Raw genomic sequence first — 26,803 nt, forward strand, 5'->3', positions numbered from 1 at the left:
CTGTATTGCATGGGCTGAGGGGAGGGAAGGAGGGGGATTTTTTTGGAGGCTTGGAGGGGAATTGCAGGGGCTAAGAACCAACAACAAAGGTTATGCAAGTGCTATCTGGTATCCAGCTTCTGATTGGCCTAAATTTTCCTGCTTAGCTATGTGAGTGCTGGCAGTGAATATTACCAGTACCTGCATAACTGCCGGCTCCTCTCCAACACCACCCCCTGAAATGCTCCTGACCTACCCACTTTTAACTTGGGCAGTCAGAGCCTATATTCAGCTGAATATTGGGGATTAGGGGGCTACAAGTGATTTAAGCAAACAGGAGTCCCTCCTGCCAGCTTCAATTGCTTTGAATAGCAGGCCCTTAATGAGCAACTTGCGTAGCATGCAAATGCAAGGAAGGGTGTTCACATGAGCAGGACATGGCCATCTCTCACAATTATTTGCCTGCCATAGACAAAGCATAAGTGGGCATGCTAAAGGTTGATGCATAAATGCTGACTTACACTAGTGTTCTGTATCAGAATCTGGGCAGCCAGATTCCATCAGAGAATTCCCATGCAATGCCTAGTATTTTGGGGTTTAATTTTTGGCACGCTTTATAGAATTTCCCCTATAGGGGGCCATTCTATAACTTAGTGCCTGGATTTAAGAGCCACATTGGGGCGCTTAACACCAGTTTTATTGTGGCACTTAAGGGCACTTAACAGGTTATAGAACACTATCAGAAAAACTCATTGGCAAGCTAAAACTTTGGTACCTCCCAGTGGCGTAGCAAGGGTGAGAGGCATCTGGGGCAGTGGTGCACCCCCGCCCTTTTCTCTGCCCCCATCCGCTCCTTCCCTGCCCCTTCCTGCCATGCACACTTGCCCCTTCCCTTCCTCCGTACCTTTTTAACATTCACGGTGCAAGCAGCAACCCCAACCTGCTGCTCACACCAGCGTCGGCTCTTCCTCTGATGTCACTTCCTAGGTGTGGGTCCAGGAAGTGATGTCAGAGGAAGAGCTGATGCTGGCACGAGTAGCAGGTTGGGGGTCGCAGCTCATGCTGCGAATGTTAAAAAGGTATGAGGGAAGAGAAGCGGTCGAGAGGTAGTGGGGGTGGGGAGGAAGATGGGTGCTGGCACCCCAACCAGGGCACCTGGGGCAGACCGCCCCCCTTTACTATGCCACTGGTACCCTCCCCACACACACACAGCAGGACAATGGCTGGTATCAGTTAGCATGCTAAGTATGCCATGCAATGCGTATAACTGATAGTATTCTATATGTCGTGCATCTCAAGCATGGCCTACCCATGCTCTCTTCCCATGTACACCTCTTTACAGTTATGCACCATTGACATGTGTAAGTGCCATTATTCTATAACCTATGTACAGTATATACAGTATTTAGCACCTCTTACCAAAACATTCACTGACTGGTAAATTAAACACTAAGGATGACACATCATTATTTACAAATAAAGGAAAAGAAGGAAAAAGCCTCAGATGTTACAGGGCAACAGCCACTGATAATATCATCATAAGGCGTATGGGGACAGACTTAAAGATCTCAATCTGTATACTTTGGAGGAAAGGCGGGAGAGGGGAGATATGATAGAGACGTTTAAATATCTACATAATGTAAATGCGTATGAGTCGAGTCTCTTTCATTTGAAAGGAAACTCTTTAATGAGAGGGCATAGGATGAAGTTAAGAGGTGATAGCCACAGGAGTAATCTAAGGAAATATTTTTTTACAGAAAGGGTGGTAGATGCAAGGAACAGTCTCCTAGAAGAGGTGGTGGAGACAGAGACTATGTCTGAATTCAAGAGGGCCTGGGTTAGGCATGTGGGATTTCTCAGAAAGAGAAAGATATAATGGTTACTGTGGATGGGCAGACTAGATGGGCCATTTGGCCTTTATCTGGCATCATGTTTCTATTTAACTTAGCTCTACTTTTGAAGCATCCACACAAGCGGAAAAAAACCTTCTTATCACAGAAAATCAAAGCACAAAAACTGTCTCTGCATTAAAGATAGAGTTGGTGCATCAAAACTGTAGTAATAGTAGTGAAACTTAACTCAAGTAGTCAACTGAAGAAAATCTTTGATTCTGATTCCCCCTAATGGTGGCCATTGTTCATGGCGATCTCAATCGCAGCTTCAGGGCTTATGGGATCATCTATGAAATCAAACCATCACCATCAAAATTTCAGCTCCCAAAACAGTGCAACTCAGCTATGAACTGCTCTCACCGCACCTTGAAAGGTTCATGAACTTCATGGCTGAGTTGCACTGTTTTGGGAGCTGAAATTTTGATGGTGATGGTTTGATTTCACAGATGATCCCATAAGCCCTGAAGCAGCGACTGAGATCGCCATGAACAATGGTCACCATTAAGGGGAATCAGAATCAAAGATTTTCTTCAGTTGAGTACTGCTATGACTACTTGAGTTAAGTTTCACTACTATTACTACAGTTTTGATGCACCAACTCTATCTTTAATGCAGAGACAGTTTTTGTGCTTTGATTTTCTGTGATAAGAAGGTTTTTCCCACTTTCAAGTTTCAAGTTTTTATTAAAATTTGATGTGCATGCATTGTCAGATATTTCAAAGCGTATTACAAACTTAAAAATGGGGGGGGGAACACCATGATAGATTAAAACAAATTAATATATGCATACAAAATTCAATACAGGTATAAAAGGAGAGGGGGATGAACTACAATAATTAAAGCAAAAAAAGAGTGCATATATGGGCAACACATCGGGGGGGGGAGTGGAAAGAAATGAAAAAGGAAGGAAAATAAAGATAAAGTCCTGCAAATGAGGACTGATTAGTAATTGTGAGGATGTTTCAAAAGTAAAGCTAATCTTTAAATTCACTTTTGTTTACCTTTTGCTTTTTTTTTTTTTTTTTTTTTTACCAGTGGCTGTTGCCCCTGTAATATCTGAGGCTTTGTCCATCTTTTCCCATATTTGTATATAATGCTATATCATCCTTACTCCCTCTTTTACTAAGGGTGCATTAACCGATTAGTGCGCGCTAATCGAATTAGCGCGCGCTAAACACTATGCACGCATTAGCGTTTAGCGCGTGCTAAATCGATTAGCGCGCACTAATCGGTTAATGCACCTTAGTAAAAGAAGGCCTTTGGCCCTTTTTTTACAAAGGTGCGCTAAGCGTTTTAGTGCACATTTAGCATGCGCTAAATCAACGCATGCGCTAACTCGTCCATAGGATAACATGAACTCATTAGTGTTTAGTGCGTGTTTAGCACACCTTTGTAAAATAGGTGGTTAGTGTTTAATTTACTGGAGCGAGTGAATATTTTGGTAATAGGTTATTGAGCTTATTTCTCCAGCCCTTCTTATTTTTGTATATTTGGCACCCACCATTAAAGCACCAGTTGATAGAATTGCCATTATTCAAGCACAATTTATGAAATTTGGAATGATTTGTATGTTTGTGCCTAGAAACATGCACAGGACTTTCCAATTAAGTAGATTATAAATTTACCCATAATTACATGATAATAAGCAGCCCACTATATGAGGCTTAGCACACAAAACTGACTTCGTAAGGAACTATTCATGAGTTTCATCTTAACAAAAGTATAGCTTCTCATTACTATCTGGGAAAAAAATCCCCACCAACCTATCTGCAGCAGAAAGCCCATTCTTCTTTGGAATTTGGCATTTCAGTCTAAGCATGTGGTGAGAAGTGGTTCAGCTTTGATGTGCATGCCCCGCCTCTTGCTTTGGAACATTGTTATGCAATGCATGTGTAGATGCAAAAAAAATAGTACACACACACACCGGGCCTCATTAAAACCCTTCTGTTTTCAGTCAAGTATCACTCAAGTTTGGGGACGGGCATCAGTATGCCACAGGAAATGACCATGCTACCCAGTCAGATTATCCCACTCTGTTTGCTCCTTTCCCGAGATTGCACTTAACAAAGGCTTTCAATGGGGCTCGGTGCAGTGTTTTCTTCTTTGTGAAAGAAAATTTTAAAATTCCGGTAGATATGTGGAATGAGCTGTTTTCTACAGGAAGCATGTGCTGACCACTGTTCACTATGGTGTGTACCTTCCAGGGGACAGAGTAGAAAGAACTGTTATTTATGTAGAGTTAAACCTACTTTCTACATTCTTCTGATATGAGACGGGAAAACTTTGACAAGGATTTCTCAAAGACCCAGAAAGAAATCTGGTCTCCTTAGGTCTTTCCAAAATGTGCCTTGACTAATTTAATGCAATGATATGAAGAAGAAAATATAACCAAATTTTCTTAGATCCAACTTTTCTGTTTTATTGACTGGGAACTAGTTAATACCTATTTGTCTATCACTGTAGTGACAGACAATACAGTGTACGATAAGAGGCTATAGTTGTTGCATACTTGCCCTGGAAGTTGCATCCTTCGTTAATAGAGCACTTTTTGCATTCTCCTGCCTGCTTCACCCCCCCCCCCCCCCTTAAATCAATACTGCTGCTGTGTCTCTGTGGCAAACTGCCAACCTACCAGCCTGCGATCCTTCAGTTCAGACAGGTCCCACACGTTGAGCCATACCTCCTATCTGAGGGACAGCGCCATGATTGATGACACTATCGTTATCCCAAGCCATCAGGTATGGATGTGTACTTAAGCTATTTATGTGATAATTTGTATGTATTGCCATTGATAGCTCCATGCTGATTCTGGAGAAGTAGGTCAGCCATGTAAATTTCCATTGGATGACTTATGAAGTGAAATGCTAAGCCTTTACAAATATAAAAGGGGACTTGATAAAGAGTTTGGAAAAAGAGTAGAAGTGTTAAAAAATATACAAAATCATGCATCTGGGGTACAAAACACTACTGCAGTAGACTCTCTGTTAACCAGAACTCTCAAGCAACCAGAGAAAATAAATCTAAGAAATACTGTAATGCTTTAAATAAAAATGAAAATAAAATCAATTTCTGGCAGAAATTTAAGTGTAAACTTGGCACGCCACACCTGAATTACGTCCATGTTTTGTCTACCACGTGTCCAGTAACATAGTAAACGACGGCAGAAAAAGTGATTTAAATACCCATACTTCAGGCATTTTCCCTTGAATGGTCCATCCAGTCTACCCATTAGTTATTCTCATTAAAAATACATGATTAAATTAACTTGTCTCTTCTGTGATATTTATGGGCCATAGACTAAAGTCCATGGCAGGTTCCAACTGCTGAAGTTGCCATCTAAGCTCACCCCAGCTTATCCAATAGTTCGTCTGGAGCAGTTTATGGTATGGCATAGTATGGGGTATAGCATTAGTTAGGCCTATTTTTAATAATAACTCTCAAGCAACCAGAAACTACATTTATCTGGCATCTATCAATCTCCATGGGAGCCGGTTAACTGAGAGTCTACTGTAGTTATTTATCATTTAGAACTGTATACTATTAAACAGGAAATGGACCTAGAAGTAGTGATCTAAGATGTCTTATTACATTGAGTAGCTAACTTCAGGCCAACAGGGAAACATAAAACCTAAGAAGGTCCATCCATCTAATATCCTGTTTCCCACAGTGACCAGTCATATGTACCCAACAGGATCCCAAAGGGTAGATACTACTACTACTTATCATTCCTATAGCACTACCAGACGCACACAGTTCTGCAGATTAACATGGAAGGGACGGTCTCTGCTCAAAAGAGCTTACAATCTAGATTCCATACTGTTTATATCAGGGATAAGCAATGGATTTCCCCACGTTCATCATAATAGCTTATAAACCTTTCATCCAAGAACTTGTCCAAACTTTTTTTTTTAAACTCTAACAATATGCTTACAGTACAAAATGAGATCCCACCTAGATACTGAAACAAAAAGAGTCATACAGAAAGGGCTACATAAATGATATAGGGCCTGAGATACTCAAAATGTGCTTAACTGGAGAAAAGGAGGAACAGAAGGGATATGGTAAAAATATGAAAATATATGACAGGGTTCAGAAGTGTGTGCCAGAAACGGGTCATTTCTCACAGAAAAAAATATTTCAAGGATGAAGTGTTATGAATCTGGAGAGGTTTCCGAGAAATATGAGAAATAATTCTTTACCGAGAAGGGTGATAGGTGCCTAGGATATCTTATTACTGCGTCAAGAGAACTTACAGGGACATATATGTATGCTAGTCAGAGAAGTAAATATATAATAAATGAGAAACTGACTATAATTTTGAATACCAATGGTAAGAGAGCTAATGCCATCCACAAGTTGCTCAGAAAAAGTGAAACTCTGAAGGGAGGTGGATACCTTCCCTTGGTAAAAGAGTTTACCATCCAATCATTGCATTTGTTTAAAAGGCATCACTCTTTAACCAGGTAAAACTTCAATTATATGAAAAAATGCTTAATCGACAAAAATTGTTCAAAACTCTTATATATAAGAAAATCTCTTGTTTGCACTTATCTGTGCAGACTTGCAAAGCTGTGAATATAAGGGCTCTGGGGTCTCAACGTGGCCCCGTTTCGATAAACTGCTTCAGGAGACCCAATATAATGCTGCACACTGGTGTAAATGTATCTTCCCAAGAGATGATCGTTTGTCAAAATTTGAAGAATCCAAACGACGGTCGTTTGGATTCTTCAAATTTTGACAAACGATCATCTCTTGGGAAGATACATTTACACCAGTGTGCAGCATTATATTGGGTCTCCTGAAGCAGTTTATCGAAACGGGGCCACGTTGAGACCCCAGAGCCCTTATATTCACAGCTTTGCAAGTCTGCACAGATAAGTGCAAACAAGAGATTTTCTTATATATAAGAGTTTTGAACAATTTTTGTCGATTAAGCATTTTTTCATATAATTGAAGTTTTACCTGGTTAAAGAGTGATGCCTTTTAAACAAATGCAATGATTGGATGGTAAACTCTTTTACCAAGGGAAGGTATCCACCTCCCTTCAGAGTTTCACTTTTTCTGAGCAACTTGTGGATGGCATTAGCTCTCTTACCATTGGTATTCAAAATTATAGTCAGTTTCTCATTTATTATAGGATATCTTATTAGCAGAGGAGGTAAAACAAAACAAAACCAGTAACTGCTGTTCCATTCTTTATTCCATCAAGAGCTGGGGCAAGGGAAAATGTGATAAGGTGAGAGCAAGGGGCTCAGGGAAGATTAGGTACTTACCTTGATAATCTTCTTTCTAGTAAATAGAAACATCAGTTTTGAACCTGTGGGTTGTGAACCTCTAATCGCCAGATCCTGTGTAGAGGGCCTCATTTCCTTTTTTGCTCCACCTCCCATCACTCTGAGTTGTCCTGTATTTCCTCAGTTTGTATAAAAGCAGATGGTCAGCCCTAGAGAAGAAACATAACATGGAGGGGTGCAGGGATTCTCCCTGAGAAGTCTGTTCTCCATCTGTAACATATAACGAGGTGGGACAAATAAGCCACCACTTGAGTGCCACCTGCACTAACAGTCTTGGGAATACTTTTACTAAACCGCATTAGGGTTTCTACCGTGGGTCGGCAAGGTAAATGCTCCAACACTTATAGGAATTCTATGAACATCTAAACATTTACCTCACCAGCCCATCGTAGAAACCTCGACCACGGCTTTGTAAAAGTCATTGTTGGTGTTCTGAAAGATACCTCCCTGGTTTCTTCAAAATTTAAGTGTTCTCCCCTATCCTTGACCTTGCTGGACAGAGGAAAGAAACAAGCTATCCGTTAATACTGACTAATGAACATCTGACAAGACTGATGTTCCTATCTATTAGAAAGAAATGCAATAGGAACATCAGTCTTGAACCTGTGGGATGTGCCAAAGCAGTTCCTAGAATCTAGGGTGGGACATATAAACCTGCTGAGAGTACTGAAGAACTGAATGCGGTATCCAATTTGACCGCTACATCCACCCTATAAAACTTCATGAAAGTATGGAACTAGAACCATGTAGCTGTACTGCAAATTTCATCAGGGGAAACTGCTCTAGACTCCGCCCAGGAGGATGCTCTGCTTCTAGTGGAATGTGCCTTTATGGATACAGGAGATCTCTTTCCACTTACAATATAAGTAGAAGAAATGGCCATACAAATCCATCTAGAAATGATCACTTCTGTAGCCCGCTAGGACCCACCAGCACAAAGAGATGGTCTGACAGTCGAAATTCATTCATCACTTCCAGATAATGAAGCAACACTCTTTGAACATCCAGCAATTTCAGAACATTTGTCACTTTTTTGGACCCCGAGAGCATGAAGGCAGGCAACTGAACTTCCTGGTTGACGTGAAAACTTGAGACTACTTTCAGCAAGAAAGAGGGGGCTGTAAGTAGTAATACCCCAATCTCTGAAAATCTGAGAAAAGGTTCTCTGCAGGATAAAGCCTGCAGTTCAGACACCTGCATGCTGATGTGACTGCTACTATAGGGTTACCATATGGTTCCAGAAAAAGGAGGATGGATTGAGACATTTGGGTTTTGCTTCCATTTGCTTTCAATAGAAGTAAAGCTCAAATGTTTCTAGCTGTCCTCCTTACTTCCATTGCTTTCAGTGGAAGTAAAACTTTTTCAGGAGCCCTATGGTAACCCTACGCCACTAAAAACACTGTTTTAATTGTCAAGTCCATCACTGACACCTACTCCTAAAGCTCATACGGAGTTCTAGTAAGAGTTCGCAGAACGTGATTAAGACTCCACATTGGAAAAGGTTGATGTACTGGATGATGCAAATATAATGTTCCCTTCAAATGTTTAGACACATCTGGGTGAGAGGCCAGTAACCTTTTATTACTCTGGGTTCTGAAGCACAAAAGATCTATCTACTTTGAGGGAGCCAATTAGTAGGCCTTTTTCAAGCCCATCTTGAAGGAATGTTAGAAGCAAAGAAATCAAAGTTGTGACCAGGTTCTCACTCCTCTGTGCTCACCAGCCCTGGAAGCACTTCCAGGCCTTCACATAGGCGGCTAATGTTTGCTTCTTGGACTTTAGAAGATTGGCAATAACCACTTCTGAATAGCCTTTACGTGCTAAGGCTGCACACTCAAGAGCTGTAAGATCAAAGCACTCCAGGTCAATTAGGCCCCGTGTGAGTAATCCCAGATGACAAAGTAGCCTGAGACCATGGTCCCTCTTTAGACAGCAGCAAAAAGTAGAGCTGCAAAAGGTCTCCAAATTTAAATGATCACATCTGCAATAAAGAAATATCAATCAAGTACATCCTGGCTGTAGGTTCGTATATGAGAAGAGGGAAAAAGACCTCAGACACCCTTCAAATCATGTCAAACAGCACAAAGCTGATCAATTGAATGGGACATCTTTTTAATCATCTGTCTTTTAAAAAAAAACCTCATTTTTTTTTCCTTTTTTTTCTCTGTTGTCTTTTTTCTATTTGCATGTATTTTATAATAAATACATCTTATAAATCAAAAACCAAAGGAAAGACTTAGCTTTGTTGGAAAAAAATCCTGATCCCAATGGGACACGTTTCAGCCTAGGCTTCTTCAGGGGATAAGTGAAGATATGTGCACCAAGTGCTCCTACTTTATCAACCAAATCAAGCTTCGTCCTGTAACATACACACAAACAATCAATCACAACATCAAATACTATCATACATTCTTAACCATATCAAACATCAAACCCCAGACTAGATCCTGAATACCAAAACCCTGGGGAAGGCTGACAATTCTTGAAAAAAGCCCTGTATAAAAACCATGTAAGTACATAGGTTCTTAAATAAATTACCATCGATTAGGTGAACAGACCCGACCCGAATCTACACACAACATTCTCCCCCTTTAAAAAAATCATTTTATAATAAACGTTACAATTGCAACAAAGTTGCAGATCAAAAAAATATAACACTGTAACATTCTAATTCCAAAAACAACTTTCTCTTACTCACAAACCTGATCAATCAGCCTCCAACCAACATTCCAAATCATGCTCTCAAGATAACACAACACCACAGCACTGTTCCTATAGTGATCTAAATCGGGGGAAGGGAGTCGGAGAACATTCCACTACTTACTGTGATGGCACTAATCTAAACTCGACATGAGTCTATCGTTCTATTGTCGAGACCACCAGTAACTTTTTTTCTTCTTTTTACTTTTAACATGCCGCAATTCCTAGTGCCATTCAGTTGTAAAGATGACGCAGCAGAATATAACCTATTCACCCACGTCATTTTTTTACTGACTAATCAACAGCATTCTAACACGTTAAAAATCATCAATCCCATTTAGATCACTCTAGGAACTGTGTCATGGAGTTGCCTTTTTTTTTTTTTTTTTAACTTTGTTTAGTTTTTAATGCCAACAAAAAGTGCAATACAATTTATATACAAATAATGATAATCAACCAAGAACTTATAATCAATCAGTATCTATACAAAAGATAAAAATTCCCTCCCCCATCTATCATTACCAACAGGAATAATACCAAAACAAAAGATATACCCCCCCACCCCCGCTCCCACCCCCCTGGATGCGTGGGTGAAAAACAACAGAAAATAAAGATAAAGGACAACTATAGCAAATCTACAAAAGACGTCAATGGACCCCAAACTAATTTGAATATCTTATTGTGCCCCAGCATGTCAGCATTCGTTTTCTCATATTTATAAATTAAACATAAGCTTGCTCACCAAAAAGGAAAACTAAGGTGATCCCAATTCTTCCAATTATGAGTAATCATGGAGTTGCCTTATTTTGAGAGCATGATTTGGAATGTTGCTTGGAGGTAGTGATGGCAAGAACATACTCATGTATACTCTTTTGAGCTGATTGATCAGGTTTGTGAGTAAGAGAAAGTTGTTTTTGGAAGTAGAATGTTAGTGTTATATGTTTTGATCTGCAACTTTGTTGCCATTGTAACAATGTTTGTTATAAAGTGATTTTTTGATGGGGGAGAATGCTATGTGTAGACTCAGGTCGGGTCTGTTCACCTAATCATAGTAACATAGTAGATGACGGCAGATAAAGACCCGAATAGTCCATCCAGTCTACCCAACCTGATTCAATTTTAATTTTTTTTAATTTTTTCTTCTTAACTATTTCTGGGCAAGAATCCAAACTCTACCAGGTACTGTGCTTGGGTTCCAACTGCCAAAATCTCCATCAAAACCTACTCCAGCCCATCTTCATCCTCCCAGCCATTGAAGCCCTCTCCAGCCCATCCTCCCCCAACGGCCATATACAGACATAGACCATGCAAGCCTGCCCAATACTGGCCTTAGTTCAATATTTAATATTATTTTCTGATTCTAGATCAGATTGTCATTTATTTAAGAACCTATGCACCACTGCAATTCAAGTGTGCTTCATATATCATGCAAATAAATTCTGGAGCAAAATCCGGATCAGGATCTGAAACATCTGAAAACCTGGCTTTTCTCCAAAACGTAAAGCTATCTATTTAAAATGTAAAGCTAGCTATCCTCAGAACCAAAGTGGAATTGTCGCAATCAGAATGGTGCGCACCAAAGAAAGTGTCCTTCAACTCATCTGATAAATTCAAATGCCTTTATTCATCCAAAGTCTCATAAATTCATCCAATGACTTAATGACCCAACATGCACATGTTTCGGCCTAACCGGCCTGCCTCAGGAGTCTTGTGAGTCTTCGACGGGTGTATTAGAAAAACCGTATAATACATAAAGATACACGCACCCTCTAAACGCGGCTGCTAAATTTGAAGTCGTAAAGCAGTGAATGTCACTACGACTGTGCTTTTGAGTTTGTGGTTTTGTTTCCCCTGTTTCATTTTAAGCTAGCTATCCTCTTCAGAACCTCTAATTTCTTATTATGTCCTTCCCTCATTTATTGAATTACCTGTAAACTGTGTTGAGCTCTATCTTTATGGAGATGATGCGGTATACAAACTTAAGGTTTAGTTTAGTTTAGGACATCCAGAGGGCCCTTGCAGGCGCTCGTGTGTTCCTTTCAGGGGTTTAATGGTAGACACGTGACTGCGCTTCACCAGGGACACAATTACCCCATTTCCCATCTCCAACTAGGATTTTTGACCTGGATCTCGAGCCATCTGGTACCCCATACCCCAGAGGGTCTAGAGGAGGCTAAGCTAGTGGCTCCCCCTCTCCCCCCACATGCCATGTGGGACATAGACGGTCTTCCGCAGCCAAGCAGCACAAATCTGGCAAGATTCCTGGGTAACCTAGCTTGAGAAATCCTCCTAGAATGATTTAGAGTCAAGTCAAGATATTTTGAATCAGAAGGAATGTTTTATTCTAAAATTGGGAAATCTAAGATGGCCACTGCGACAGCAATTTGGGCTCCAAAAACGATCTGTGGGAGATAAAGAGTCAAAACATTTGGGAATAGGTTTTAAGGTTCCTAGCTCCAGAAACCTGCAAAACCCACTTTTGGAGACCCTTCCTCCCTGATTTATCTCACTGTGACATGCAGATGCTGGGAGCTGCCTAAGCTGAAACTGCAGCTAGAGAAATGAGAAGACTGCCTCAGACAAGCCTGGAAAACTGAACAGCTTGCTTCAGACTGCCCCTCAGCCCTACCGGCCAGACTGAGACCTCAAACCCCCACTGGAACTTGCGCGTGGTCGGGGGGAGGAAGCATAGCACCCAATCCTGGTGAAAACCCACCAAGGGGCCACTCAGCCTTCACGCAAGCTGTCTGTGAACAAAACCTGGAGTGAGCCTTGCTCCCAAAGGAATGGTCACTGAGCTCTCGAACTTTTAGTGCAGGCAGGCCAAGCAAGTGCACTAGAAATCAGGCTGCCTCTTGGCTAAAACTTCTGCCCTCAAAGTCTGTCCTCTTGTAGCCAGAGATGTCTCGTAACAGGTATCCTCTGCAGCACTGAAAAGCCTCACGACTGGATAAAAACCCAGTCTTAAATGAAAAAATAAACATGAGCAGAACAGACAGGCACCGACCATCTCAAGGGTAGAGAGAAAAACTGAGCAATTACAGGACAGCACAGAGTGATGGGAGGCGGAGTAGAAAAATGTAAATGAGGTTCTCTACACAGGATTTTGTAATCAGAGGTTTACCACCCACAGGTTCAAGACTGATGTTCCTATTGCACTAGAAAGGAAGTTTAACTTAATGTCACCACCAGCTATGGGGTAGTTTGGGAATCAGCAGGCTGCAACTCTACAAAACTAAACAGACTGCAGATTGGAGTGTATCTAGGAATCAACCAGCAAAGTATTAAGAAAAAAAACAAGAGTCAAAAGAAACACATGACCTAGCAACACTGCAGGCCAGAGAGTTGTCATGGCAACCAGCAGGCTACAATTCCCCAGAAACCAAATTAATGTTATTTTTTAAAAATAAATTGCTGGCACCTATATGGCCATATCCATGTAAGGTGCTATGCAACCAAATGTTATACAGGTAGGTCAGGGTTTAAAGTTAGATGGAGAGTGGTGAAGTTCAGCCACTCTGGATAACTCGTGATCAAGAAATAGGAGGAATCACTTTATACAGATAAGTTATCCATATAAATTTGTGCCAGCATTTACTAAAAGTCAATTTCAATACATATTTGTGATTTTAAAACAGGTCAAAATATAAGACCAAAATAGTTTGCTGCAAGCAGGCCAAATAGGCATGTCCAACATACATAGTATCATGAAAACACTTGTTCACATTCTCTGTTCCTTATGTTTTCCTTGGTGATGATTTAAATTTTTTATGACTCTTCATTATAGTTGGACATGGTGCATGTGTTTTGCACATGAATCTCTAATCATTGACTACTGTAATGCCAACTCTTGCTTCAAAATGCTTAACCAGATAGAAAAGGAGATATCCAAGTTCTCAATATGCAGTGTATTTTACAAAAGGCTCAATTAATGTGAATCCATTTGTAAAATGCTTATAAGGCCACAGGAAAAACACATAGACATATACAGTGGAAACGGCAATTTTGCAAAAAATATACATAAAAAATGTCATCACTAGAGGCCAATCAGACCTTAGACTTAGTGGGGATGGGCGGACCTGCTATGCCTAAGGCCTGATTGGTCCAGGCTTCTAGAGCCTGGGCCAATCAGGCCTTAGGCTTCGGCGGGATGGGCCGGGAAGGGGCGGGCTGCTTAATTTCGACAAGGCATGCCTGCCGGCTCAAGACGTGCAAGACCCTTCTAAGAACAGGTTTGGTGGAGTGGAGGTTTGGGGGGGGGGGGGTTAGCGCCAGGGGGGGTGCGTCTTCAGGCAGGAGGGATTGGGCATCCTCCTGCCAGCTATCGATATTGTCGGGGGGGGATCGGTAATGTCGGGGGGGGGCGTCTTCGGGCAGAGGGTTTGGGCACCCTCCTGGTCAGGGGGCCGCGGCCCGCTATACTTATAGCGGCAGAGAGATCCCTTGCCGCGATAAGTGTAGCGGGCCGTGTCTAATCTAACCCGTTTCTCTAACCCGTGTCTGTAACATGGACACCGGTTACAGGATCGGGGTTTAGTTTAGGCCGATTCTGAATAGGACGCCTCTCCCGGGCGTCCTATTCAGAATCAGGGCCTAGGTGTCTTGCGGGCCTTGCCTTCAATATAGGCGGCCTGCCTGGGGAGCATTTTTTTTAAAAAAACGTGCATCCCGATTGGCTGATTAGACAGCTGTAGGACGCCTACAGCTGCCTAAAATCGGGACGCACTTTTAGAGAATCAGGCCCTTAGCGCGCGGTAATATCCTGCGTGTGCTAAAAAAGCTAGCGCACCTTAGTAAAAGGAGCTCTTAATTTCTTTTATAGAATTGGAGAGTGGGGTTAATGTGAGCAAGTACAAAGTGATACAGGTAGGGAAGAGGAACCCAAACTATAGCTTCATGATGCAAGGTTACATATTAGGAGTCACTGTCCAGGAATAGGATCTAGGTATCATCGCTAATATGTTGAAACCCTCTGTTTAGTGTGCAGCGGTGGCTAAGAAAGCAACTAAAATGTTAGGAATTATTAGAAAAGGAATGTCAAACAAAAATGAGAATATTATCATGCTTTTGCATCACCCCATGGTCAACTGTACCTAGAATACTGTATGAAATTCTGCTCACCACATCGCAATGATAATATGGCAGAATTTGAAAAGGTACAAAGAAGGGCAACAAAAAAGAAAGTGGTGATAGGACGACTTCCCTTGTGAGGAAAGGCTAAAGTGGCTAGGACTCTTCAGCTTGGAGAAGAGATAGCTGATAGGAGATGCGATAGTGGTCTATAAAATACTGGGTGGAATGAAATGGGCAGAAGTGAATTGCATGCTTACTCTTTCCAAAAATACAAGGACTAAGAGGCACACAATGAAACTACTAAGTAGTAAATTTAAAACAAATCAGAGAAAATATGTATGTCTTCACTTAATGTACTATTAAACTTTGGAATTCATTGCCAGAGAATGTGGTGAAAGCAATTAGTTTAGCAGGGTTTAAAGAAAAACTTGCATAATTCCTTTAAGAAAAGTCTATAAGCCACTATTAAGATGGGAAAATCCATTGCTTATTTCTAGGATAAGCAACATAAAATATGTTTTACTCTTTTGGGATCTTGCCAGGTACTTGTGACCTGGATTGGCCACTATTGGAAATGGGTTACTTGGTTTGATGAACCTTTGATCTGTCCCAGTATGGTAACACTTACACAATAATTCTAATAGAGGTAAAGGCAAAGTAGAAAGAAAGAAAATTACATCCATAAAAGAAAACAATTACAGACCAACCCAATCTTACCCTACAAGCTTATACCATATGATTTTTGAGATTGATAAAATCTAACCTTCAATATAAAGAAAAGGCTTTGCTAAATAAATGTGTCTTAAATGATGGTTTCAGGCATAGGAAACCAGGGAGAGCATTCCATAAAGTGGGTCTGGTGATGCTAAATTCTTCTGATACAATCAAAAACAATCTGTCCAAAGGGAGCCATTTAAGGAGCTGTGTTCCAAAACTCCACATTTCTAGATTTTTGAACTGGTTTTAAAAGCCAGCAAGGAAAAAAAAATAGTTGGCCTGTCAGTCACTTCTCAGGATTTGGAGAACCAAACCAAAGTAGCAGTTAACCAACAATATGGACAGGGGAGGAGAGACGGGAGTGGAGGCAGAAGATGGAGTTGCAGAGAGTTCATAAATGCCAAATGCTTTTTGGTTGGGTTTTTTTTTTTTTTTTAAAGATATACATGTATTTTTTTTAAATATACAAATCAATGTATAATTTGCAGACTTGCCCAGACAGCTCCGCCTTTCAAACAGTGCATACATATATAAGAAACAGCTTTTGTAAGGAGTCTCTTCACTAAGCTATGGAAGAAAGTGGCCTTAGTGTTTCCCATATGCTAAGGCTGTTTCTACCATAGCTGGAAAATGTCCGATTTTCCATCTTCCGAATTAATGGTCACTTGCTAATATTAGAACTTAAAGGAACAGCTATTTCAAAGTATTTCCAAGATAAGCTAAAAAAAAAACCAAAATACTTCAGCTTATACACTAATATTCTAATAGATAGTAAATAGGTTAAAGAATCTTGGAACTTCAGAGATGACACTCATAGGACCAGGTTAGGTTGTGATAAGTATAGGGGGGCGTGCGCTTGAAACAGCCTACCCGGCGAAACATGATCGTGTTGGCTGCATCGTCTTCCCTCCCCGACGCGACTAAAAGCTAAGTTACTGATATGCAATGTTTTTTCTGGATATAAAGTTTTAAGTATTTATATACCACTGCGGAAACTGTGCAATATCTTTCAAAAATATATTTTTTATGCACTTTACTGCACTTTGAAAAACAAAATACAAAAAAATAAGAGACAAATAACAACACAAATGGAACTAGTGAAGAGAAATGGTGGAAGTTCACTCTCACAACCTAAACTTGTCCTATGAGTGTCACCTCTGAAGTTCCAAGATTCTTTAACCCATTCACTGTCTATTAGAATATTACTGTATAAGCTGAAGTAATTACCACTTGCTAATATTGCCATTAGCATGCAGCCATTATTAAAAATTAGCGTGTGATCCCCAAACAAAATCGGGTGTGTAGGCGGTAAGTGCTCATGTACTTATCCTGTGCTAATCAGTGGGTGGCAATGTAGCTGCGCTGATTAGTGCAGAAACACCGACTCTCAGCCCCCAGACATGCACCTCCTGTGGAAAAATAACATTTCTTAGCACATGGTTTGTGCACACAGATTGCAACATTTCCTCTGTGTAGTAAAGAGCCCTAAAATTGCGGTGCATGGTTATGGACACATGCAAATGAGCTTTTTACAGTGCCTAATCCACTGGCGTAGTGAGGGTGGGAGGCGCCTGGGGCAGTGGTACCCACCCTTTCCCTTCTCCCATACTTGTATAGCTTCCCCGGTGCAAGCAACATCTCCAACTTGCTGCCCGCATCTCCATCGGCTCTCGCTCTGATGTCATTTCCTAGTCACGGGACCTGGAAGTAACGTCAGAGGCTGATGCGAGCAGCAGGTTGGAACTGCTGCTCGCGCCAGCAAAGAGCTAGAGGTATGGTGGGGAGGAAGTAAAGGCGTGCGCGTGGCGGAGAAGGAATGGAAAGGAGTGTGGAGGGGAGGGGCGGAGAGGAGAGAAGTGCCAATGCCTCCACCAAGGTGGGACCCGAGGCGCCCCCACCCCCCTTTACTACACCAGTGGCCTAATCCTTCTGAAATGACCTCCCAAAATCTTGCCTGTCTGTAATATTAATCTTTTTAGATTTTTTTTAGATTGCACTCGTACACCCAGCTCATGAGTAAAAGGAAATATGCTAGATAGATAGGTGTGTTTGTGAATTCTTTTCTAATTCTTTTCTGATTGGGGGGGGCTTGTTTTCTAGGTTTCATTTCTGGCCAAGGAACCAGAGAGAAATTCATACCGCCTCAGCTGGGGCACAGAGAATTTGGACAACATAGCACTCTCTTCTAGCCCCATTCATTCTGGGTGAGTACATCAATTAAAGAATCAAGGTGGACAAGAAATGGGGTGCTTGTAGTGCAACATGGGAGGTTCAGGCATCATTTCTTCCTATTCTCAAGTTAGACCTAGGGCTCCTTTTATGAAGGTGCGCTAAGGCTTTTAGCGCACGCACAAAATTACCACGCAGTAGCCGAAAATCTATTGAAATGTAACAGCCAAAAATGTACCGAAAATGTAGCCAAAAATCTAGCGCGTTCAAGAATTTAACACGTGCTATTGTGCGCATTAAGGCCCTAGTGCACCTTTGTAAAAGGAGCCCCTAGTTTCGCATCTTCAGGCAATAAATACTTGCTAAATGAGGGAGCAAAGTTATCAGCATAGGTTACTGTTAACTCCAGTTATTAGTAACTCGATTTCACTGCATAAATGGGATCAGTGCTAGAACAAAATGTTCAGCGCTGCGTACAGCTTTCAGCGCTATAGAAATGATAAATAGTAGTAGTAGTAGTATTGGCTGGCCCAGAACTTCCTCTCCGATGTCTGAATTGACGTCGGAGGTGAAGGCTTGCGGGTCCGGCGTTTGTATGCGCCTGGCCTGGCTCAGGGAGGCAGGAAGAACAAGATTGCAAAGGCAACACGATCGACTCGCGTTGCCTTTGCGATCTACTGGTCGATCGTGATCGACCATTTGGGCACCCCCTGATGTACACCCTTGAAGTTGATATCTGCAGTGCCTATCCTTGGAAATTCTGATCAATACTGAAAATAAGTACCAAAAGGATCATTTGACACTTTGGAAGAGAAGGCCCTAGGCATTGTTGTTGCTGCTGTTTGGTGGGGAGGATGGGGGGGGGGGGGCGGGGAAGGGAGAGTGTTTGAGATTTTGTGTGTGTGATATCAGTAACAAAAGCTATGCATCTATTTATTTTAAAACTTGTACACCTAAGCGGTCCATATGATACATCCATAATTTTAAGACAATTCAACAATAAATAAACAATACTTAAAAATACATTCTACATAATTAGCACAAATCATCTTTCATTAAAAAAAAAAGCCTCTACAAAGAGAGTCATCTTCAGCACCTTTTTTAAATTTCTGAATATCAGAAATTACCCTAAGTGATCCTGTCAGATTGTTCCACCAAGACACCCCTGCCACTGAAATCACAGAAGGTCTCGTTCTAGCATAATATATTGTAGTTAACTCCTCGCTCACTAGTCGTCGCAGAGTCCCCTCTGATCTCGGATGGTTGATCTATTTTCAACATCTGGATCAAATATCAGGGGACACCATGGTGTAAAGCTTTAAAAATCAACACAAGAAATTTATAAACAATCCTATATTTTACTGGCAGCCAATGAAGCTATCGCAACAAAGGTGCCACATGATCAAACTTGCTTCCACCACAAATTAACCACGCTGCAGCATTCTGAACATCCTGTAAAGCTTTACATCTCACAGTTTGTCATTCTTAAATACAATGCATTGCAATAATCTAGCTTTGAAATAATGGCACAGTAAAATAGAAAAGTCAAACCATAGGGTTTGTGAAGTCCATCTAGTTTGTCAATTCTTAATGCAAGAGCTCAGAAACTATCCAACTTCAGGCTTTACCCTCACATTCTTACTTGTGGACACAGAAAGGAATGTTGAATTCACAATTTCTTTGCAAGAGAAGGAAACTATCCAAGATGCACTATATCAGGGAGTGTCCAATGTCGGTCCTCGAGGGCCGCAATCCAGTCGGGTTTTCAGGATTTCCCCAATGAATATGCATTGAAAGCAGTGCATGCACATAGATCTCATGCATATTCATTGGGGAAAACCTGAAAACCCGACTGGATTGCGGCCCTCGAGGACCGACATTGGACACCCCTGCACTATATTATGGTATCAGAGGTTAATAATGAGCTTTTTCTGTCTAATTATCATGTATGCAGTGGCCAAGCAATGAAAAACATATGCTCTGAAACTATAGAGCAGGGCAGGATTAATTTGTCGAGGGCCCCTAGGCACACAAGTACACTGGCTCTTTACACCTGCATTGTGATGTCATAGAACTTTCTGATTATAGAAACATGATGGCAGAAAAGGGCTATAGCCCATCAAGTCTGCCCACTCTGCTTACCCACCCCCTGTCTATGCCCTAATGACCCAATTTCCTTATCTTGACCCTCGTAGGGATCCCACATGGGTATCCCATTTATTCTTAAAGTCTGGCACGCTGTCTGCCTCGATCACCTGCGCTGGAAGCTTGTTCCAATGATCAACCACTCTCTCTGTGAAGAAATACTTTCTGGTGTCGCCATGAAATTTTCCGCCCCTGAGTTTGAGCGGGTGCCCTCTTGTGGCCGAGGGTCCCTTGAGAAAGAAAATATCATCTTCCACTTCGACACGTCCCGTGAGGTACTTAAACGCTTCGATCATGTCTCCCCTCTCCCTACGTTCCTCAGCTGCCCTTAGTCATTATTCTAGAAATTGCAGGCATCGATTCAGTCACATGAGATTTGTAGGGGGCGTGGCTGTGTCAGGGGCATGCCTAGGAGTCTGGTGCACAGGTTATAGAATAGAAGGTGTTACATTTCAACAGGCAGAAACTCTTACGTTGGCCTTTGATCCAGAACAGGGGTGTCAAAGTCCCCTCCTCGAGGGCCGCAATCCAGTCGTGTTTTCAGGATTTCCCCCAATGAATATGCATGAGATCTATTTGCATGCGCTGCTTTCATGGTATGCTAATAGATATCCTGCACATTCATTGGGGGAAATCCTGAAAACCCGACTGGATTGCGGCCCTCGAGGAGGGGACTTTGACACCCCTGATCTAGAAAGTGCTTGCATCTAAAGTTTGGTGTGAAACTGCAGACTCACGCCAGTGTCCTTTAACGGCAGTTCCATGCAGAACCATCTTTATAGAGTTCATGCTTAGCATTCCCAATCCCAGCGTCTAAATTTTGACACTCTTTTTTTTTTTTAATCTACCCCATGATGCCAGGTGGTCTTGAGTAGTATCTGAATAGTGGCAAATTTCAGCTAGCTTGCCATTCAGATAGCAGTCTGAATTTATTGTATTTATTCGTTTCCTAGCCTGTCCTTCCCAGGAGCCCAGAGCGGGTTACAAATGGTTGTCCACAGTAAGATCACAGACATTAGACAACATAGGCGAACATTAGACAGGAATGCAAGCGGCAGCATGCAGGTTATGAGTCCATGGCATCGTACGCCAGAATATAGAGCCAGAGTTATCTACTATCTGGACAACTCTGGCTCTATACATGCTATCTGGATATTTAGTACCAGCCATTGTCCAGGTGGGTGTCAGGTCAAAAGCGCACTGGGACAAAGGCGCGCGCAGACAATTGAGCGCAGCGCGGAGGCGCGCGCCACAGAAAATTACTGTTTTTAGGGCTCCGACAGGGGGAGCGTGGGGGGAACCCCCCCACTTTACTTAATAGAGATCGCGCCACGTTGTGGGGGCATTGTGGGGGGTTTGGGGGGTTGTAACCCCCCCACATTTTACTGAAAACTTCACTTTTTCCCTGTTTTTAGGGAAAAAGTTAAGTTTACAGTAAAATGTGGAGGGTTACAACCCCCAAACCCCCCACAACGCCGGCGCAATCTCTATTAAGTAAACTGGGGGGGCTCCCCAACAAAACCCCCCGTCGGAGCCCCTAAAAACTGTAATTTTCTTCGGCGCGCGCCTCCGTCTTGTGCTCAGTTGTCGGCGCGCACCTTTGTCTTTTGCGGGGTTGTCTATGAATTGTCCAGGTGCCAGTGCTGAATATCTGGTTTTGTGAGGGGAGGAAAGGGAGGGGCACTGTGGTCACCATTTATTTTTTTAAACTTTATTAATTATCAAAACTTCAATAGTGCACTACAACAAATGTAACAAATAATTATCCAATAAAAGCACATTCAACTTACACATGTTCACAATCAACCATTTCCCCCCCACGCACCCAATAATTATGCAATAAAGCACAAAAACATTTATTACCGCAAAAACTTTACCCCATTCAAAATACTGATATCTTCCCACCCACCCCAAGTATTAATATTTAAAACCAATTTATAATAGAAATAACCCCCCCTGGATATTTACCACAATAACAAAAATTGATTCACATTTAATAATAGATTATAATGAAGTAACATACGATGTCAATGGGCCCTATATCAATTTAGATATGTTACCATTTCCCAAATTCTCAGCGTTCATCTTTTCACAGCTACAACTAGAGCAAAGACTTGCCCACCAGAACAAAAAATTTAAACGATCAGAGTTCTTCCAGTTTCGGGTGATCATCTGGATGGCTATCCCAGTCTAATGAAGGAAAAGACGTCCTCTATATTGATCTATAGAGGGCTTAACATGTAATATTGTACCACAAATGATGGCCTCATACGTTAGAGAAATTGATGATTGTGGTCACCATTTGAAAAGAAAAACACTGACTGTGATGGCTGAATAGTGAACCTTTCATTTTCAAATGCCCTTGTGCAAAAATAGCAGGAGCAAAGCATGAGAGCATTTGTACTCTTGTACTTAAACACAGTTTTTAAAATTAGCCTTGCAATGACAGCAGTAATTTTAAAATCATTGCCATGATTCAGGTTCATTAAGATGTTTCTGGGCTAAGATGTGCCTCCTTCCTACTGTTCCTAATTAACTTCCCTATTCTTCCCGCAGGCATTCATTTGCCACAGTCTCAGAAAAGCATGTCGGTACATCTCTGCTGTGATAGTAACTCTTTTATAGAATGAAAATATAACAAACTGCTTTCAGATTAACCATTTATGAGTTCATTCGAGGGATACCTAAGGGTCATCTGGGGGAACAAAAAATACCTTATTTTAGGAACAGATTGATGCAGGATGGGAATTCTTGCCATATTTTTGAGATTACAATTCAGGTTTCTATGGCCTAGCTAATTTCCAGAAGCCCTGTGTCTTTATAATTTTTCTTAGAATATTGCAGTATATGTAAATCTAGTGGAAGGGACCGCACTAATGAGCTGCAGTATGGTAAGATGTTAAAGTTAGTTTATGTTCAAGAAGAGTTCAACGATGGAATAGAAAAAAGGGTAAAAGTTTGATGAACTGAAAGAACAGTGCTATGGGAGAAAACTCCCAGAGCAAAGGTACTTTCTGGTATAGCGCAGCATGGTTCTCGAAACATATACTAGATTCACTGTTTGATGCTATATGGGTCCCCAATAAATTCCCTAATATGTATATTTCTGTGGGGACTTTTAATGTGTTGCAACTCTTTGATGGATTTTTTTTTTTTTTAATAAAGAGAGAGAGAGAGAGATTTTACTATGAATTATAGTATCCTTGCCTATCCACACTGGGGTACTTTTCTATATGTTTTCTCTTTAAATAGCTCTTGAGAGTTTTATGTCATCAAGGTTTTTCTAAACTCCAACTATTTAGCATTTCTATGGTGCCATGCAGCATAGACGGCGTTGTACAGAAACATTTCCACCTTCATGGAACTTTCATTCTAGTTGAGTCACATTGATTGATAGGTGCCATTGATACATGCTCGAGTCCTAGTGACTTGAACATCATCAGGTTTTTGTGGCAGAATACTGAAGTATAAATTCAATGTTGTCACTGTTGTTGCATCAAACACGATCCTTCATCTTAAATGCTGCCCATCTGCTGCTGCCCAGAAGGGTGGTACATCGTTAGTCTGACATCTCCACTGAAACCGGTCCGCCTTAGGAGGCCCTGCTGGTAGTGAAACTACCGACGGCATAGCTTTCAGCTTCTCAGATGCATGCAAGCTCCAGTGGCATGACAAGCCCATGTACCATGACTGGAGAGTTGAGACACATACACGAGATAAAATAATCTGTGGTAATCACTTGACTATTACAGTGAAACATGTTTAAGGTAACAAGCCCAAGATTAGGAAGAGTCAGGTTTTGGAGATTTTCAAAGCTTGGCGATGAAGCAAGACACACCATTTCAGGAAGGCCATTCCAGGTGGACTATATAAAAAAACAGGGAGGAGTTTGAATATAGCAGTGGAGGAGAGTGGCACTGGCCAGAGCAGTTTGTTCAGTGAAACAATGAAAGAGAGAAAAGAAAGGAATGAGGAGAAGTAGCATATGGATGCAGATTGATTGTACTTGGAGGTGAGAAGTAATTTGGAACTGAGTGCAGCTAGATTGCCAATATAGAACCATTAGAAGACGTGTTACATGGTTGTGAGATTGCTGAGGGAAATTAGTCAAAGCCGATTTTTGGACAGGCAGCAAAGAAAGAAAGGTCAGCAGAATGAGAAGGAGCTTGCAGTAGTTCAAAAAAGAGGTGATGAGAGTGGATAAGGGTTTTGGCAGTGTGCTCAGAAAGAAAAGCACCTCTAAATGCCTACATTTGGGGGGTCACTTCTATGAATGGACATCTTCTTTTAGGTGCCCCAATGCTGCACATTGATCACCTCTTCTCTAACAGTATTTCGGCACCCAGATTTTGTTGTAGAATACTACAGGTGCACAATCCTTTATCTGAAATTCTAAAAACCTTCAAGCTCCATAAACTGAAATTATTTTGTAACGATACATTACTAATTTGTTCAAAAAAAGCTCACTGTTAGCATCAAAAGGGAAATCTGGCCCCAAAGTCACCTTAAAGAATTCACTGTACGCTGATATTACTTCAGTTTTTCATCTTACATCACATTGGTGTATCTTTGAGATGTCGCCAGTGGCCACAGCGATTCATATGCACTGCCTGCTGAAGACCTGCAAGCTTCTCTCTGTTGCTTTCAGCCGGGGAGGAAACAGGATGTGATGTCAGCAAAGCAGGATGCAGCGGAGAGAAAAATGTGGGGCCTCAGCAGGAAAAAAAAAAAAGAATCTCTGTGGCCAGCTGTGCCATTTCATTCCAAAAACCGAAAAATTCTAAAATCCAAAACGTCTCTGGTCCCAAGCATTTCAGCTCAGCTAAAATTGTGCCATTTATACTAGCCATAGATATTGTGTAACTGCAACTGCCTAAATATAGCAAAGGTACACATAACTTTACACTACTCTGTAAGTTACACATTCAAGTGGGAGGCATGCGTTCTCATTTCCTGTCCATGTTCTACTGGTGTGCGTACTCCCTTGCATTTGTGCCCTATGCCAGTGTTTCTCAACTTTGTCCTGGAGTACCCCCTCACCAGTCAGGTTTTCAGGATATCCACAATGAATATGCATGAAAGAAATTTGCATATAATGGAGGCAGTGTATACAGATCAAGTTTATGCATATTCATTGTGGATATCCTGAAAACCTGACTGGCAAGGAGGTATTCCAGGATCGAGTTGAAAAACACTGCCCTATGCTACTTACATGCATCTTACAGAACGGCATTTAACTGCATTGCTGCCACTTATGCGAGTAGCTGCTGGTGTTCTGCAAATTTACCTATGTAAGTGGTGCGCAAATGGAGACATCCAGTTATAGAATTGCCCTTATAATTTCAAATCTGTGTTTTACACATTAAAATTTATACATTCATTGGCAGATTAAATCTTGATTTTGACATGTTCTAGCTATGTTTTCAGATTTGCATGTCAGAGAGAACCCTATGGTTGTGAACTGATGGAACAGAGGAGAGTATTATCCACTGATTATAAAAAAAAGTGAGGTTAGGAGGAAATATGGATGGACGTAGTTAGAGAAAGATGTTGGATGCGAGAAGGAAGAGAGAGGGGAGAGATGCCATATAAAGGAAGAGAGGAGATATGCTGGATGGAAGGAGAGGAGAGAGAGGGGATGCTAGGTGGAAGGGGGAAGAATGAGGGGAGTTGCTGAGAGGAAGAGGAGAGATAGAGGGGACATGCTGCATGGAAAGGGGGAGGGGAGATGCTTGATGGAAGAGAGGAGGAGAAATGTCTTATGGGGAATGGAGATGCTGGATGAAAGCTGGAAAAGAGGAGAGATGCTATAGGTTAATGGGAAAGAAAAAGCCATATAGAAATGGGTGATAGAAGGGAGATTCTAGATAGAAAGGAAGAGAGAGGGAAGATTTGAAGTCTGGTGTCCACTTGGCAGCCTAGAAAAAATTAAATAAATGGCTCATTTTCTGGTTGCCATTAACCACAAGATTACATTACATTACATTACATTAGGGATTTCTATTCCGCCTGTGCCTTGCGGTTCTAGGCGGATTACAATAAAGATGATATCTGGGCATTTCCAGTAGAATTACATTACAGGAGAAGAGTAGATTACAAGTAACAGTGAAGAGTTACAATACATTCAATATCGCAGCAGATGTAACATAGCCACGGATTACAATAAAGAAGATATCTGGGCATTTCCAGTAGAATTACATTACAGGAGAAGTGTTAATTACAGGTAATAGTGAAGAATTACAGTACATTCAATATCACAGGAGATGTTACATAGCAACTGAGTCAATTTACAACTGGTGGAGAATAAGAATTACAATATATTCTAGATTACAAAAGATGTTACATGAGCTGAGTCAAGTTTCTTCGGATGGAGAGTAGCATCATATGCCTATAAGTGGAGGTGTATTTATTGTTTTGATGATTGCATGATGTTGGTTAATTAATGTTGATGATATGGACAGTAGGGGTGTTTAGTTTGGGTTGGATAAAGAGATTCTATTCCCAAAGGAATTGGTTGGGAACTCATTAGGTGGCGGTTTAGATTGATGGGAGATATTTTTTGAACAGTAGTGTTTTTATTTCTTTTCGGAATTCTTTTATGTCTGTAATTTCGATCAGTAATTTTGAGATGTCGGAGTCAATATTAGCTGCCTGTGTCCCTAGTAGGTTGTCATAAAGTTTCTTACGTCGAGTACCATTGAGAGGAGGGTAGGTGAAAATGTTCTGTGTTCTCCTTCTTCTGGATAAGAGATAGTAGTGAAAACGGTTGTTTAGGTAGCTGGGTGCTGCGCCGTGGGTTACTTTGAATAGGAGACAGTAGAGTTTGAATTGTAT

At 41.4% G+C, this 26,803-nt stretch overlaps 1 protein-coding gene across 35 annotated transcripts in view; it reads left to right on the forward strand.

Moving 5' to 3' along the window:
* The window catches only part of ANK2 (ankyrin 2), a 958,369-nt gene that overhangs the window by 763,809 nt on the left and 167,757 nt on the right, over positions 1–26,803 (forward strand). For 29 of the 35 annotated variants that reach the window (XM_033955859.1, XM_033955893.1, XM_033955875.1 and 26 more), the window contains 2 exons: positions 4,507–4,609; positions 17,756–17,859. In XM_033955859.1, the coding sequence (XP_033811750.1) occupies positions 4,507–4,609; positions 17,756–17,859 (207 nt within the window). The remainder of the gene's footprint in view (positions 1–4,506; positions 4,610–17,755; positions 17,860–26,803) is intronic. The other 6 variants (XM_033955780.1, XM_033955788.1, XM_033955850.1 and 3 more) reach the window with 1 other exon arrangement.

Source organism: Geotrypetes seraphini, chromosome 1, assembly GCF_902459505.1.
Source record: "Geotrypetes seraphini chromosome 1, aGeoSer1.1, whole genome shotgun sequence".
Classification (NCBI taxonomy): domain Eukaryota; kingdom Metazoa; phylum Chordata; class Amphibia; order Gymnophiona; family Dermophiidae; genus Geotrypetes; species Geotrypetes seraphini.